Consider the following 16,102-nt stretch of genomic DNA (forward strand, 5'->3'; position numbering starts at 1 on the left):
GTCCTATCACTGGCTGTCACTGAGAAGAGCCTGGCTCCGTCCTCATGACACTCACCCTTTATATATTTATAAACATTAATAAGGTCACCACTCAGTCCCCTCTTCTCCAAGCTAAAGAGACCCAGCTCCCTCAGTCTCAGGGACAGAAGCTGAAGTTCCAGGCAAGAGCTCAGGGTGTGAACTGCAAACCCCGCGCTTCGTGCAGCGACTGGTCCCTCTTTTCAGCCTGAGCAGTTGAAAGAAGAACCCCCGGTTTAGTAACCAGCGCTCGGCTACACCCAAGCTTGCTGCCCTGCGTGGGGTTTTTCACGGTTAGGGAAGAAAAGGCAGAGCAGGACCGGGCGGGGCCGGCGGCGGGCAGCCGCGTCACGGTGACAACGGCGCCTTAAGGCGGGAGGGCGGGGTGATGGCGGCGGCCGCCATGGCTCACGCGTATCCTCTGGTGAGGGGCTGCGGTGGCGAGGCGTCTCCTGGCCCCGCGGCTCGTAGCCAGGCTTGGAAGCTGCGAGCGGCCCGGCGGGGTCTGGCTGCCCGCTCCGGGCCGGAGACAGGGGCCGGGGACGTCGCCTCCCCTCCCCGCGGGGTCCCCAGAGGATACCTGGGACCGCCGGCCGTTCCCCGGCGTGGGGAGCCCGGGGGTGACGTCACGAGCCTTTATTTTGGTGGGGGGGGGAGAGTGAGTTAAAGAAGCGTTTTGTGGGCAAAGAGCATCACGGCAGGGGTTGGTGTGAGGCGCTGGGCAGCCCCAGGGTGGGGAGGGATCCCGTGGCGGTGCCAGGCGCAGGGCGGCGGCCGCTGCCTCGCCTCATGTGGGACTTAAAGCGGTCCTTCGGCTGGCAGCAATACCAGGGGAGCCTCGGAGGCTTCGCTTTAAGACTTGTTTTTGGCTTTGCTGGAATGGGGTGTTGATAAGTTCCCCCCCCACCCCCCTATCGTGTAAGAAATAAAACTGGAGTTTTCTGTTTCGTGGCAGTGGTGGGTCCCAGCGCGGATGGCCTGGTCATCGCAAAGGGCTGCCTGTGTGTAAAGGGGTAAAACCAGAGTACTGCAGTGTCTGTGCTGTAACCATTTTTCTTTAATTTGAAAACGCATAGCATTTGAGTTTTACAGTTGCTATGCGTGGTTTTTATGTAGCATAATAAATATTTGTACTTACCATAGTTTGGTAATCCTGGGGAGAGTAATAGGCCTGTTGAAAGATTTAAATTTGGTTTCTCTTATGGATTAGCAATGACGGCAAAGCATTTGACATATGGGCTAGTCAATATCTCCTAGTGTAGCGGTACAAGATTAAATTTTTTTTTCTTCGCATATTCCTAGTATCCTGAAATGTGCTGGGGGAATTCTTGGAGATCTCCAAGGAAATCATACATGAGTATGGTTATTTTAAAGCAGTGCTATGTTGTGCTGACAGCCTTTTGCAAAAAGCCTAACTTGTTGCTTTTTAATAACTGCTAGGGCTTTTTTAAACACATTGTTTATCATCTACAGTTTAGAACAACTTTAGAGCAGCAGCATATAATCTGATGTTAAGTTAGAGAAACGTAAATTAGTATTGCGCAATCTTAATTTCTAAGGCTTTAAAAATTTCAGCTGCATCTTTCACCTTGTTTAGCCTATTCTGCTGGTAATGATAATCAAGATTAATAAGCTTTAAATTGCTAAAAGCTTATTATGTTACATTTGCACCTGAGTGGACGAATCTTGAAGCTCCTGTGTGTCTGTTGTCCAGGTCTGACTGGAGGATTAGGATTTGATCACTAACATGGACAGAAGAAGGAATCAAATGTTGTGTTGGAGTCCTGTTGTAATATAGGATGAATTATATGTATTGATAACTATACTATTAAAATTTCCATAGCTAAACTACAGCATCAGACCACAAATAAAATAAAAAAGTTATTTCTTGCAGGTTACTTAAATTTTATATATATTCTGATAGAATTGGCACATCTCATTTTTACTAGCTTGTATTGTTAGTTGGTCTTTAAGCTAGGAGCAATGACGCTATAATGATACTAAGCAGTAAATGTTGGTTTTAAACTGACATTTTTTACATGCTTGTTTGAAAATATAAGCATTTCATAGCCTGCAGAAAACACAATTTGAGGCTTGAATCCAATTTTTTCCAGGGATGTCATATTGAAAAGAACGAGTGGACTTGCAGACCTCTGCACTTGAGAGAGTATTCAGTTTATTACACTGATCTGTTTATGCTGTTCAGTTTGTAAGAGTAGTTTATGCAGTGAGATTAGACCTTGTGCTATCATTTAAAATGGTTTAATGTTCATCTTAACTCGAAAACATTTATTTATTTATTTATTTAGCCTAAACTATACAAGTCCATTATTGAAGATGTGATTGAAGGTGTGCGGGAGCTCTTTGCAGAAGAGGGTTTAGAGGAACAGGTTCTGAAAGAATTGAAACAGGTTTGTTTGGTTCCCCTGCATTAAGAGAAGTTGTTTACTTTTTTTTTTTTTCTTTTGAGATGACGTAGCTGTCCATTTCTTTGCCCTCCAAAACATGCAAAATTTTGCCCTAAGTTAGAGTTTCAATGTAAATGATATCTTGGGCTGCTGGAAGCTGAAATTCTGTAGTGATTGTTACCATCTTTATTGGATAGAATCAATTTACTCTTGTAAAAGCTAGGAATACCTGATTATAATTTCAAATGTGGTTTATTTTTAAAGCTGGTATCTGTTGACCTTAATAATAATCTTTCTGCAGCTTTGGGAAACCAAGGTGGTGCAGTCTAAAGCAACAGAAGGCCTCTTCAGACGTAACCACCATTCTCCACAGTTTACCCTGCAATTGCCGCACAATTTTCACCATGTTCTGCAGGCTTCAGCAGGTCAGGTGGTGTTGAACACAACAGATGCAATTCAAGAATAGCTCAGTGATGCAAGAATCTTTTTAGAATACTTGAAGGTGCTGGTTTGGGATACTTATGTGTGTATCTAGGACGACAGGTAACAGCAATTATTTGAAAGTGGAATTTGACCAATGAAGGATTCATTAAAATTTGATAAAGTAATGCAGTTACGGCTATGTGCTCTTGATTTACTGCTTAGTTCGAGTAACAAAATGTGTAGAGTTTTAGCCGCCTTGTCTGTGGTTCAGAAGTTTTGCCGTTCAATTGCAAATTTAGCAGAAGGGGTAAGGTTCTACTAGCGCTTTTAATGTGTGGCATCATGTATACAGAGGTTATATGGCATTATTGTGCCATGCAGCTTGGCTGTCACATTGGATTTTAACCTGGTTCTGCACGTCTTAAAATGTAATCCCTTGCTCAAACAGCAGAGTGAGAGTTTTTGGTGAGGTTTTTTGTCTTTCAGTTAGTTTTCCTAAAAGCGGCATTCCTGTTACACTTGACTTTCACAAGACCTGTTCTTCTCAATTAAGTGCAGCTGACCACTGTGGTAATGTTATGGCAGAGCGTAATGCTCAGCTGAGGCTTCTCCCAATGTGAGAGGCCATTGGGACCTTTCCCCATTAAGGACAAGAAACATGTGAGATGATTCAATGAAAATCTGTGTCATAGTGCTCTTCGCAGTTGGGCAGGCACTGCTCATCTGTTTTTTTACAGTCTTCATAGTTGAATGGGCTGGTTTTGGAGACAGGTATTTTATTTATTCCATGTGGTTAAAGGGAGTATACTTTTGGGTTTGTTTGCTATTGGAGGCTTTATATTTAATGAGTTTTACCTTATTACTCCTAAATTTTGGAAGGGTAGTACTACGGCAAAACAACCTGTTGAAGCCAGTTATTTTCTTTTTCTTTTTCTTTTTTTTTTTTTTTTTTTTTAATGTTAAATGGCATTTGAATTGTCCTGTAGCAAGAGATTTTCAAAGTAGTTAGGGCTACCTAAATAGTTTGCTTGTTGAAGCCTGGGGAAGTTTTCCCTTTGGCTTATCTTCTCTCACTGAAGTCAGTACTTAGTGCTTTTGAAAATTGCACCCTACTGTTCCTTCTATGAGCAACATTGGATTTGCTGTGGTGCAGAAATATAGTTGCATATCTTCCTCATATTGACAAGGCAATTCATTTTACATATATGTTCTTGGTAGCATTGCACATCCATCCTTCTAGTTGATGTAATAAATAGAAATGGCATGCTTAATTTTTGCAGTGCAACTTAAATGGATCAAACAGTTAAATAGAAATATTTTTAAAACAAACAAAACATCTCCAAGACCAGCTTTTAGCAAAATGTAAGTTTTACAAATTTGGGTGTAACCTCTCCCTGCTGAGTACAGCATAAGCTTGAAGCAACATAAAGGGAAGTATATTCAAGGGCCTCTTCTAGATGTGCTCACTTGTTTGTTGATCGGAGTATGAACTGAAGGTAGGTTGCTTTCGTTTTAGTTTTAGCTGTGTTTGCTGTAGATTATGGTAAGATCAACTATGTCCAAGAAAGTAATGTTTTTTGTAAAGTGTCTTTTTTTTTTTTTTTAATAGCTTCTTTAGTCATCCCAGCTGGCAGAGGTTTTCAGCATTTGACAGCAGGAGATCTGGTATGTAGCTGTAGTGATATCTATTTCAATTTTGATTATTCTGAATTCTAAATAATTATGTTTGTCAGTTGTTAGTAGGCTTAACAAGAGGCAAGTATTAAATATTTTCCACGTATAGATGCTTTAGGACAGCATTTAGGGACTGAAAAAGTACCCCTTCCCATGACAGTTTTAACTGTCCAATATGGTATAGTAGGTAAGGGAGCATGAGTCCTGCTGAGAGAGAATCAACAGCTGAAGAAACTCAGTGTTGTTACTTCTAGCCCTATTATTTTGTTTTATATTTTTAATGAAAACTATACAAAAATTAAGAGTCTGCAGATGGAGAGCTGTAACTCTGCTGCTTCTGTTTGAGCAGTGAAAAAGGATGGGGATCTACCAGTTGGTTTTACAAGCAGTGCAGCCAGAAGCGTGTTGGAGGACCCAGCTGTATTTAGCCCATGAGATGGAAGTCTAGTAGAAATGCACATCTACAGACCACCCAGATTTCCCCACACACCTTTTTTTTTGGTTACTGGATATTAAATTAATGCATGGCTAGGAAATGCTAGCAGTAGTGAAGCTGGGAGGAGCATTAGCTGCAAGGCATAGAAATCATCTAGAAGAAAATGAGTGTTTTAAGAGTTGACAGATTCTGAACTCTGGGCATGTCAAAATTTGTTTGGAGTGGGCCTATTAATTGTCAGAACTTGATGAATTTGAGTTCCTCCTAAGCATCGAGGTAACTAGCTTGCCAAGCTGAAGTATAATATGGGGAAGGTGTTTGTATAATGTGCAAGTTTCCTGATTGAAAGTTTGGCTTTCTCTGGAACAGCTAGTTCAAAAGGGAGCTGTATATCCAACTCCTTGCTGTTCAGGAGAAAAAGAGAATGTGAAGTGACTTCATAGACCCAGGCAAGGAGTCTGTGCTGTGTGGAGTAATGCATAAGCTTAGGTAGAAGTGGCTCTGAGTGGAAAAACACCTTTCTGAATGGTGTGCATGTTGAGGGGGTACAGAAAAGTGTTCTGTTAATGAAAAGGGGATAACTGGAAAATAGGGCAAGTGATTATCGTGTCGCTACAGAATACTGTTTATCTGTCTAAATCCCAAAAGTCTGAAGCAACTTCTCAGTAGAGATCATCACAAAAAGGCCCTCGTTCATGTTTGTCTGGATATGTTAGCGTGACGTGCTGGGGCCTAGGAGATAAAGTGTGCGCTGTTTCTTACTAAAGCTCTTGTGTATCTAGGGTGCTCCACAAGCGGGCGCAACTCTTACTCTCCCTACGGGTATTGCTTATCCTATACATGTACCAACTGGAGTGACGCTACAGACAGTATCTGGTAAGATTAAAGAGGAGATGTAAAATGTTACAGTGCATTGACTGTATGTGGATATTGAAAGATGGTTCCAAGTACAGTAGATAAAACAAATGTGAAGTTAAAGCATAGGGGGGTAGAGACATTTATGCTCCTCTTCCTTTGTAGTTTGTGTTTGTAATTGCTGCGTGGGGGAAGTAATTACATTGATTAGTTAGTGTGTCAGTTGTGTACACTTGCAAGATCAGTTAACATGGGCTGCCAGGTGATGCCATTTTTTTTGTTTTACAACTGCTTACAATTGTGTTCTTTTGTCAGTTCAGACATAGGTATATCCTTCTCCTATATGAGGAATATCTTCCATGTTTTAAAAAGGTAAAGACATTCTGGTGCTTCAGAATTGAATTGACTTCTCATTCAAATAAAATCCAATCATCCATAATCCTTTTTGCTCCCACTCTTTGCTGACAAAACTGCCTGTACTGCTTGTACAAAAATGTGCTAGTGCTGCTTTGAATGTGATGAGTGGAAGGCTTATTTCAGTCACTGATTGACTTTTTCTTCAAACAGCTGTTATTTGAGAACTAATCACAGTATCACAGTATGTTTGGGATTGGAAGGGACCTCAAAAGATCATCTAGTCCAATCCCCCTGCTGGAGCAGGAACGCCTAGGTGACAGGAACATGTCCAGGCGGGTTTTGAATGTCTCCAGAGAAGGAGACTCCACAACCTCCCTGGGCAGCCTGTTCCTGTGTCTGTCACCCTCACTGAGAAGAAGTTTTTTCTCAAATTTAAGCGGAACCTCTTGTGTTCCAGCTTGATCCCATTACCCCTTGTCCTATCACTGTTTGCCACCGAGAAGAGCCTGGCTCCATCCTCATGGCACTCACCCTTTATATATAATTCCTAAGGTTTTTGAGACCTATGGGCTAGTATCAGTGACTCTCTGTCTGCAAGCTTGTGTGTGGGGTAAAGAATAATTGAATGACATTGTGAGCTTAGCTCTGGCTCAGCTTTTAACACTGATAATAATAAAAACTGTAAGGATTCAGTATTTGGAGTGGTTTTCATACAATGAGAGGACAGATAAACTAGGAGGTGTGTGGGTTTTGGTGTTTTTTTTTTTTTTTTTTTTTTTTTTTTTTTTTTTGTTGTTGTTGTTGTTGGTTTTTTTTGCGTTTGTTTTTAAACTAGAGTTTTTTAGAAGGGATACTTAAAGGTCCTTGAAAGAGTGAACTGCCCATGGAGATATGCAATAGTAGTTTCTGAAATGATAGGGAAACGAATGCAAAATAGGATTATTTTCTATTGTTGTGTGGTGCGTTTTTTATTTTATTTTTTAATCCAGCATATAATTAAGTTCTCGAACTGACTGCCACAAGGTATTGTGAAGGCCAAAACCAGAAAGGGGTATTAAACATGATCGTCTGGATGGAAGCTCTGACTGAAGTAGCCTCTGAACACTTAATTTTCAAAGGCTGCAATTGTGCTTAGAGAAAGTACTGCTTTGTAAATGTCCTGTTTCTCATAGTTTGCCTGAGTATTTGCTATTGGTTATTAGTGGTAACAAGAGAGTGGCCAGGATAAACCCTGTAAGTTTAACCTGATGAAGAACTTTTAAACTCATCTCTTTGTAGGGCAGCTTTACAAGGTAAATGTGCCTGTGATGGTGACCCAGGCCCCAGGAGATGCGAGTATTTTCCATCACCCCGTTCAGCAGATGTTTCAGCCCCTTGAGCAACCTTCAGTTCTGCAAGCCAACGTTGCCGGTGTTGCACAGGTGAATGAATCTTCTGCTCAGGCAGCTGCTGAAATGTTACAACCCCAGGAGACTGCTGTCCAACAGACCACGGTATTTCCACCAAATGTTGTGGAAGAAAATCACCTAGAGAACTCTGCCAATAGTGCATTGGTCCAGCAGCCTTCTCTGAGTCAGCAGCCACTTGCATCTAATGCAGTGTTGGATCCGTGTGCAGACTCAACAGAGAAATCCCAGCACGGCAGTCTTCACACAGCTGTGTTTACTCCAGAAGCCTCTGAAGGGTTTTCTCCCACAGAGTCCTTGGCAAACAACTCCAGTAGTGTCCTGCTGGATGTGGCTGGGCAGTTTGACACTGAGCCTCAGCAGTCAGTGCAACAGCAAGTGCCTGATATCATTGACCTGATTATCATGGGCAAAAGTTTGGATGATAATGCTGTGCTGAAAGATCATGACAGCATTGCTTCCTCTGACAAGGTAAGGCCTTTTATTTCTTAGCTGGTGAAAATACATCTGTTGGAGATAGTTGTTTGGAGTATCAGAACAGATGAGATCAAACACATCTGCAAGCGACAAGTAGCACCTCTAAATTATAATAAGAAAAATCATTATAATTTTGAAGTTCATTCTTGAGCTTGTTTTGAATAGCAGTAGCTATCTGCTTAATGTTAAGAATTTCTCACAAATATTGCTGAAATACTGTTGTTGAAGAGAATGTCAATCTAAAAAAATGCTCAAAGTGTAATGCATAGATATAGTGTATTCTTAGACTTACTGACAAATTTTGGGCATAATACTTTGTGGGTTTTTTTGACTGAACAGACATAAATGACCCTTTGAGAACTTCCATGTCATTGTGACAGTGAATCTGCATGTGGATAATGGCCAGCTGTGGGCAAATTGCTTTTGCAATGTCAGCTGGGGTAGTTTTAGCTTGTAATGTGCAAAGAGCATTTAACTTGTCTTGCGAATGCATATTGAGTATGAAAAGTCAGATTTGGTAAGTGAAAATCTGATGGAAGGAAATGGATTTCCTTGGTAGAAAATACAGAACAAACTAGAATTGCTGTGTGAAAAACTTGAATGATTTTAATTAGGAAGCCACTTTCCTGACCTCATCTAATTTTTGTTCCAGAAATTATTTGCAGATGTTTTTAAGTTCAGGCTGGCTTGTTGACTTTGAGTTGTAGTGCTTATATGTGATTGAGACAAATTTACTAAATGCAAATTTAATGACAGTAATGACAAATGACTGTAAATAGAAGGCATGTTATGCTACTCGTGAACTTTTTGATGGCAGGATGTCTTACTACTGTCAGTAGTAATAATGGAAGGTCAAAACAAAGTGTTATTTTCTTGAACTAGAAAGAATATGTGGATGTGAATTAAGTGCTACAATAAAGATTTAATGAGAAACTGAAGACGGCTGAAAGCTTAAAGCCCTTTTATGTTCCTATGAACAATCAGTTTAGGAATTTCTAGCACTTTTATGAACAGTAACTTGAAGTACTGAAATAGTTACTGTCTCAGCTTTTTAGATGTTGTTGAAACAAAGCATTTCAATTGAATTGAGAGAGAAGGATGAGTTAATCTTGACTCATTTCAAAAATGAAAAATGCTATTTTGGGGGGCGGGGCAGTAGCTTGTTTCCCTTTTTTTGTTTTGGAGTTTTATTTGCAGTAGAAATTCACAGATTGAAGTTGGTTGTGTACAATAGTGTTTAAAGAAGAGTCTAAGAAAATGTCTCTTTATATTGCTGAGGAATATTTGGAATGGATTCTGTTTAAGGTTAAGTGTTAAGATTTGCAAATCTAGTCAGGGTTTACAAGTAGTCCAGGACTTGAAACTCTCATTTTAGTGCCCCAGTCTTGTTACTTTATTAAACAAAGATCTCAGGCTTTGTACTGGAGAATGAAAGCTTTGCGGTGTTAATTCACAAGCTGTCTCTGGTCTCTTTTTATTCCTGTCAGATGGAACCTACTGAGCAGATGGAATCTAATTTACAATCAGAGAAGGATATCTGCAGTGACATTGAAGGCATAATTCAGCTAGATGGTACTGGTGACGTCTCTCCCAAGGAAGAAATACCACATACAAAATATAGGGAAGAGAATGAATTTATTGCTCTTATTGAATCAGAGGATCTAAAAGTTCTCGAAGATGAGGAAGATGATGATGAAGAATGTGACAGTGTTACAAGCACTGAGTCTAGCAGCAGTGGTGGTGATAATGAAGAGCCCCAAGTAGATATAGTTGAGGAGGTAATTTACTTTAAAGCCTTGTGAAGCACATTACAATAGTGTATTTATCTTGACTGTTGAATTGTTGGACCCAGAACAATTCCTGACAAGTTTAATGCAGAGAATGCATAGTTAAATTATATACCTCTTGAGACAGGAGGTACTGCTGAGAAATTACTCGAGAGCTCAGTGTGAGAAGCCTGGACAAACGAAAGAGATGTTGAGAAGTCATTTGTTTATTAGATGAATTAAAATACTTAATTACCAGAAATAAAGTTCTATGGTAAAACTCTGGCCTCAGTGGAATGGAGTTTTGCTTTTTATTAAATAAGATCAAGATAAAAGTCTAGGTTTCTTTTCCTTCTGAAAGACTGCAGAGGATTAGACAGAGAACAATGTGATACAAGTACATATGTTTCCTAGAAACAGGAATTTCTTAAAGAAGTGCAATCTTGTATCCTAGAGATTCACAAGAGAATCAACTCATAGCTTTTGGGCTGCAAATGAATACCAGTTGATTAGTATCCCAGTTACTGGGGTCAGCTTTATCAGTTAGTAGTTCTGCTTTTTGACCTGTGTTTTTGGTTTTGGTTGGTTTGTTTTTGAGAATGTGAAGATGCTTATAAATGAGCTTTGTGTAACATGATCTTCATAGCTTCTAGGTCTTGATTTTTGCAGTGGCAGCCTTTTATTTTTCTAGGTGTGTTTCACGTCAAGTATTGTCAATGCTATTCTGAAACATTATGTAAAATACAATTCTAATCTCTAGGACCCCTTAAATTCTGATGATGATGTCAGTGAACAGGACATTCCAGACTTGTTTGACACCGACAATGTGATATTTTGTCAGTATGACAAGGTACAGTATATAGTTTTATCTTTGTTCCTTAATAATTCTAAATATGTTCAGCAAATCCGTATCTAGTTATCTGTCAGTGCCCTTTAAAGAAAATCTCCTGCTGTTATAATTGAGTGTTTAAATTAGGTCTTTAGCTGACAATAGTCTGAAGACTTACCTGCTGTTTTCTGAAATAAGAATAATCAATGGGCTCATAATGGCCTGTTAAAGGAAAAGGAGACCAGATTTGTAAAGCTGCTAAAGCTTATGCATTTCCTTAACTTCTAAGTAATATCAACAGCTCCATGGATGTATGTATGAATTTTCAGCCATGAATTAAGATTTTTGAAATGGCTAACAGAAAGAGGAGTATGTGTACTTTCTTTTACACTTTTTGACTTTTGAAGCACTTACTGAATGATTATCCTACCAGAATTCTGCTGTGTCTGAAAAACAGAGCAGTTGTTAAGAGCGATTTGTCCTCCTTGTTTTTAATGTTTAAAATTCAACGTTATTTTGAACTCTTGAAGATCAAATCAAGTATTTCTAACTCTGGTGTGGATTTGGACACATCAATAGTTTAAGAGCTGAACATAACAAAGTTCATCTTTTTTTTGAAACAAATATGGAAAAATGTATCTATAGTTTGCTAAAGAATGTGCCTTGGCTTTTATTTTTTCAGAAGGGACTAGTGATAATTTTGTGTGTGTGTTCAGTTAGGCCTGCCTTAATGCTGTCTGTATTTTAGGAAATGGTGGGCTGCTAAGAAAATTGTCTTTACTGAAGTGTAACAGGTTATCTGTTTCTGAAACTAGTTATTTTGGAAAATGTGTCTAGAAAATGTATCTGAAAATAAGCCACAGTGTCTGGGTTGCATTGAAGAAAGTACATTAAGTGTGATGTTACAGAGGCTATAGGTAGTGTATATTGTTATCTGCTGCAAGTTTTGTCTGTAATAAGCTGAAAAACTGTTTGAAAATGTTTAAAAAATGATAAGAACTTCAGTATTGGACATGTCTTATAGGAAATTTAACATCAGATGTTATTAGAAATTAATAGTTACAGAAATTGGGGGAAGATGTTGGTAGCTTTCCCCTTTCCTATATAGATGTCATAAAACAGGCCTAGTAGAAAGTAGATTCAAACAGCTATCTATTAAATTACTTTGTTACCTGTAAAAGAAAGCTGTTCGCAAAATTACTATTCCATTTCTTTTGCTTTTTCCTTCTTTTTTCTTTCTAGATTTGAAAATGGACTGATGCTTAAAATCCAAGGAATTTTCCAGAGATGTTTGAAATTCATTCTTATAGTATTAAAAACCAAAACCAAACAACAAACAGAAACCCCAGCTTTCTACAGTATAGATAATTTTGCAGGCCTTTAAAGAGAAGCAGAATATGCAGATTATTTTTTTTTTTGTATGGCAGAGTTTGTTTTTAAGCAAAGTTTTCATGCTTTTAGCCTTATCCTAAAGCCTCTGTGCATGCAATCTTGCTTTGCAATGTGTATGGGAGAAGGAAATGGCTGCATTTCAGTGGTTAAGCCATACTTGTTTGCAAGGTGCAATATATTTTGGGACTGATATGCTCATGAAGCTGTTCTGTTATTGAGATTCAGAAGGTTGTTCTCTTGAAGAGGGCAGGGAGTTCATTATAAACAACTGAAATCTACTGTCTCTGTTGAATACTTGAGGTGTGCCCAGTGGCAGTGTGTCACATGTTCTGGGCTAACAGGATTTTGTAAACCAAGTTGTGCTTAAGAAACCTTTCTTTTTAAATGGATGGTCTAACATATTTTTGGGAGGTGTGGAACATTGATTTTTTTAAAAAAATTTATTTGTTTTTTTAATTCATCAGATACATCGAAGTAAGAACAAATGGAAGTTCTACTTAAAAGATGGAGTGATGTCCTTTGAGGGTAAAGACCATGTTTTTGCAAAAGCTGTTGGTGATGCAGAGTGGTGAAACCTCACTGAAGTATGTACTTTCAGACTGTGGCATTATTCTCTTATAAACCTTCTGTGCAACAACTAGACTTTCTATTGTTTTGCCATTAAAAAAAACAGACCAACAGAACAACAAATCAGTGACAAAAATATGTAAAATCAGTTTTGTTAATCCATGCAAACTAAACCACTGTTTTGTTAGCTACTCAGCTTTCTTTGCTGTTTTCTGATTATTTAATTACTTTTCTACCCGAGAAATGTTGTTGGCATTAATAGCTTTAAAGACTGAAATACTGAATCTGTTAGTAATTCAAGAAAGTAATGGAATATTATGTGACTATACTGAAGTAAGTTTCAGTTCTGTTGGTTTTCTTTCCATTTTTTAAAATAAGAACTATGTAGTTGTTGGTGATACTATATATTTCTTTCCAAAGGGGAAAAAAAAAAGGAAAAAACCGACGACAACAACAACAACAAACCCACCAACATCTGTGCAAGTCTGAGATTTGTGACTTTCAGCTGTGCACTTCTTTCTCGCCTTTCCTTCCTCTGTTGCTTTTTTATGTTGTTGCTTTGTGCATTTTGTTGAGCTTAAAGGCAGGCACTTTAGATGTACATCAGGAAATGTGGGTGAAAGACCCTTGAGCTCTCAATATGTGAGAATTATTGTTTATTCTATACCCTATGTGCCTACTGAGATGCAATGAATAGTGTGATTTAATATTAAAATGTGATTTATTTTCACTGTCAATGGAAAGTCATTTAAGTTTGCTTCTGCACATATCCACTACATTCTAGGACTACAGACCAGTAAGCTGTGAATGATACAAATTGTGCATAATAATAAAATGTCATCTCATATACCTTTCTAGCAGAGTTGGTTTTGTTCCCTAAATATAAACTTTGCTTACAAAAATGCATACAAACCATGCATGTGACAGTTGTTCAGCTTGCCATGAGAACTGCATTCCCAGCAGTCCTCAATATTATCTTTTTGTTTGTTCCTCTAGCAATAGAGGTCAAAAAGAAGGTCTGTGCCCATAGGTCTGGGCCCTGGCCCTTCAGAGCTGCAGCTTGCCCCTGGCTAGCTCCTGTTCCTTGTAGGGCAGTCCTGGCAACTAAGTGGTTAAAGCCACAGCCAGGCTGACTCAGAAGAGGCTGATCCTGCTGGAAGGGCAGTGTTACACCTGGCACCCCCTCCCTCGTGGTTGCTGCTTTTAGGTCTTCTGAAAGATGACATGGTGAGACATTTAGTTATCTGTGCTCCCTGGGAGAGCACAGAGGCCTTGAAAAGGGAAATAAAGGGGGGAGTTAGAAAGAATATAGAGAAGAAATGGGGGGAAAAAAACAGCTCTTGTTCGTAAAGGTACAAACCCTTGTGCTGATGGCATGAACAATAGAGGTGCTTCCCTCAGGAGGCAGGTTTTTAGCAACTGTTGAGTTCCTTGCATGCTTTTTTTTCCACATATCTGCTGCTGTCCAGTATCAAAGACAGGACACTGAAGGAGGAGAGCTGACCTGAGTGTGGCATTTATTTTGTCTTTTATAGTTACTGTTTCTGGGATGTGGAGAACTGTGTATTCAGCAACAGTTAAAATATTACAGTGTATGATTTCTTTTTCCCCATTCAGCTGACTTGTAGCTGCACTGATGCCACACTTCAGACCCATAAGTGCACAAGAAATGCAGCTCTTACCAAATGACAGATGCTTTTAGATTTCAGCCCTCTCTCACAGGCTCTGAGGTGTTCATGCTCCATAAATGTGTACATTAGGAACTATGGGACCATCTTCAAATCAGGCAGCAGAGCAATGCTTCAGAAAAGACTGGAAGCAGAGGTGGTGTGCCACAGGAATCCAAGGTACATGTCTGGGTATGCACCATTCACTAAGCACCGCACTGTGTTTGACTGTTCCTTCTGAGAACAGGATCTGCTTTCACTAGTCACTATAAAATGAAGTGGCTAAAGAGTGCCTAATTTTAGCTAGTTTTAAAGATAAGTAGCTTTTTCCCCTATGTTCCGTGTACATGAAGGTGAGGAGTCAGAGCTCTAAGCATTTTTATGACTGCCCAGCTCCTCTCCCTGTCTCTTCTCAGACCTTGTTCCTCTGACTGGCTGCCCAGATGTGTGAGATAAAAGTAGGAATTCCCATCTCTTGTCAGCTTTACCAATTAATACTTAGTGCATACTTCTACCTGTTAGCCTTGTCTACCTGTTTATTTCATCCTTAAAAGACTTGTTTAATGTTTTGCAAGTTAATTTTTATGACAGCTTGCTGTGACCTCTGTGCAGCTCAAGTAGGATATTGATGATATAGGCTGCCCATCTGAAGTATTTTTTAACACTGACTTCTTCTCAAAATTCTTGCAAGATTTATAGGTTGGGCATTTGTGACATTTTAAATTCTCTCTGGCTTTTCACAAAATCCCATGCACTACCAGCAATTAAAATCTCAAAGCACTGTTTGCCATCTTTCCTCCTGAAACTTTGCTGACAGTCTACATAGTGGCTGTTACTCCTGGTCAAAGCTGATCTGCATCAAAAGGATGCTGAAGATGGCTTAGCTATACCATCAAGTATACCCTGGGTTTTCATATAGTTGCATTTCCTAACCCAGCACCTTCTTGATATGAAGGAAGCTTAATGTGAGCTCCATCTGGTGCCTTGCTGAGCTACCAATGTAGAAGCTTTAGGGATTAGAGTTTTGCTTTCACTATCTCAGTCCCTCCTGTACTGGGGAAAATGGCTAGTGAATTAATAATGCTGCAGATCTTTTGGCTCCCTCCAGACTGCACTGCACATATTCGCCGGGAGTGCTTGCAGTAGATATTTGGACTCCTGCAGTAGGACTTCCGTTTTCTTCTGTCCAAGCATACAAGAATTGCCCATCATTTCATTTACACCATTCTTGGAGGAACATTGGCAAAGACTTACAGCTTTGAATAAGACATTTACAACTAAAAATATCTGAAGTCAGGAATTTTTATACTGCAAAAAAAAGTTTATTAAAATGCAAGCTCAGCTAGCTAATTGCTGTAGCCTATGACTTGAGCAGTAATCGGATCAGAATGTTTTTGATCTGAGTAGTTTACTGTAGTAATGCCTTTGATTGCTACTACCTACACGTTGCTGTAGATGTGATGGGAAGAGGTGTGCAGTACCAGTTATGGCCATTGAAGATACTTCAGTAAATGGCTGTCTAAAACTCCACACCAGAAAGAAGGCAAGTTTACCAAAAATAATGAGGTAGAATAGAAAGTGTAACTTGTATGAGAAGCTCTAGCATGAATCTAAGTCTTTATTAAAGTGTTACTTTTACTTATTTGCTCACTTTTGTGTGTAGAAAATACTAAAGTATATAAATGTTGTTTGTGCGTTATTTTTTTTCTTTTAAAAAACCCAAATGAACAAAACCCAACAGCAATTATTTTCTAAATGGTTGATTTTACGCAACTTACAGTAGGTAAAAAAAGTGCCCCAGAGCTCCTATTTCTTTGCTGTTACCTA

At 39.2% G+C, this 16,102-nt stretch overlaps 1 protein-coding gene across 2 annotated transcripts; it reads left to right on the forward strand.

Moving 5' to 3' along the window:
- Positions 1–308: 308 nt before the first annotated feature.
- Positions 309–13,457, forward strand: GTF2A1L (general transcription factor IIA subunit 1 like). Of its 2 annotated transcripts, XM_065058767.1 has the most exons (10): positions 309–442; positions 2,328–2,429; positions 2,728–2,851; positions 4,459–4,514; positions 5,742–5,835; positions 7,450–8,048; positions 9,542–9,832; positions 10,581–10,670; positions 12,506–12,625; positions 13,029–13,457. In XM_065058767.1, the coding sequence occupies exons 1-9, from the start codon at positions 407–409 to the stop codon at positions 12,611–12,613; spliced, it is 1,500 nt and encodes a 499-aa protein (XP_064914839.1). In that variant the 5' UTR covers positions 309–406; the 3' UTR covers positions 12,614–12,625; positions 13,029–13,457. The 2 variants fall into 2 exon arrangements, with proteins under 2 accessions (XP_064914839.1, XP_064914838.1); XM_065058766.1 differs by having other exon boundaries at positions 310–442; positions 12,506–13,457.
- The last annotated feature ends 2,645 nt before the right edge of the window (positions 13,458–16,102 follow it).

This window comes from Columba livia, chromosome 3, assembly GCF_036013475.1.
Source record: "Columba livia isolate bColLiv1 breed racing homer chromosome 3, bColLiv1.pat.W.v2, whole genome shotgun sequence".
Classification (NCBI taxonomy): Eukaryota; Metazoa; Chordata; class Aves; order Columbiformes; family Columbidae; genus Columba; species Columba livia.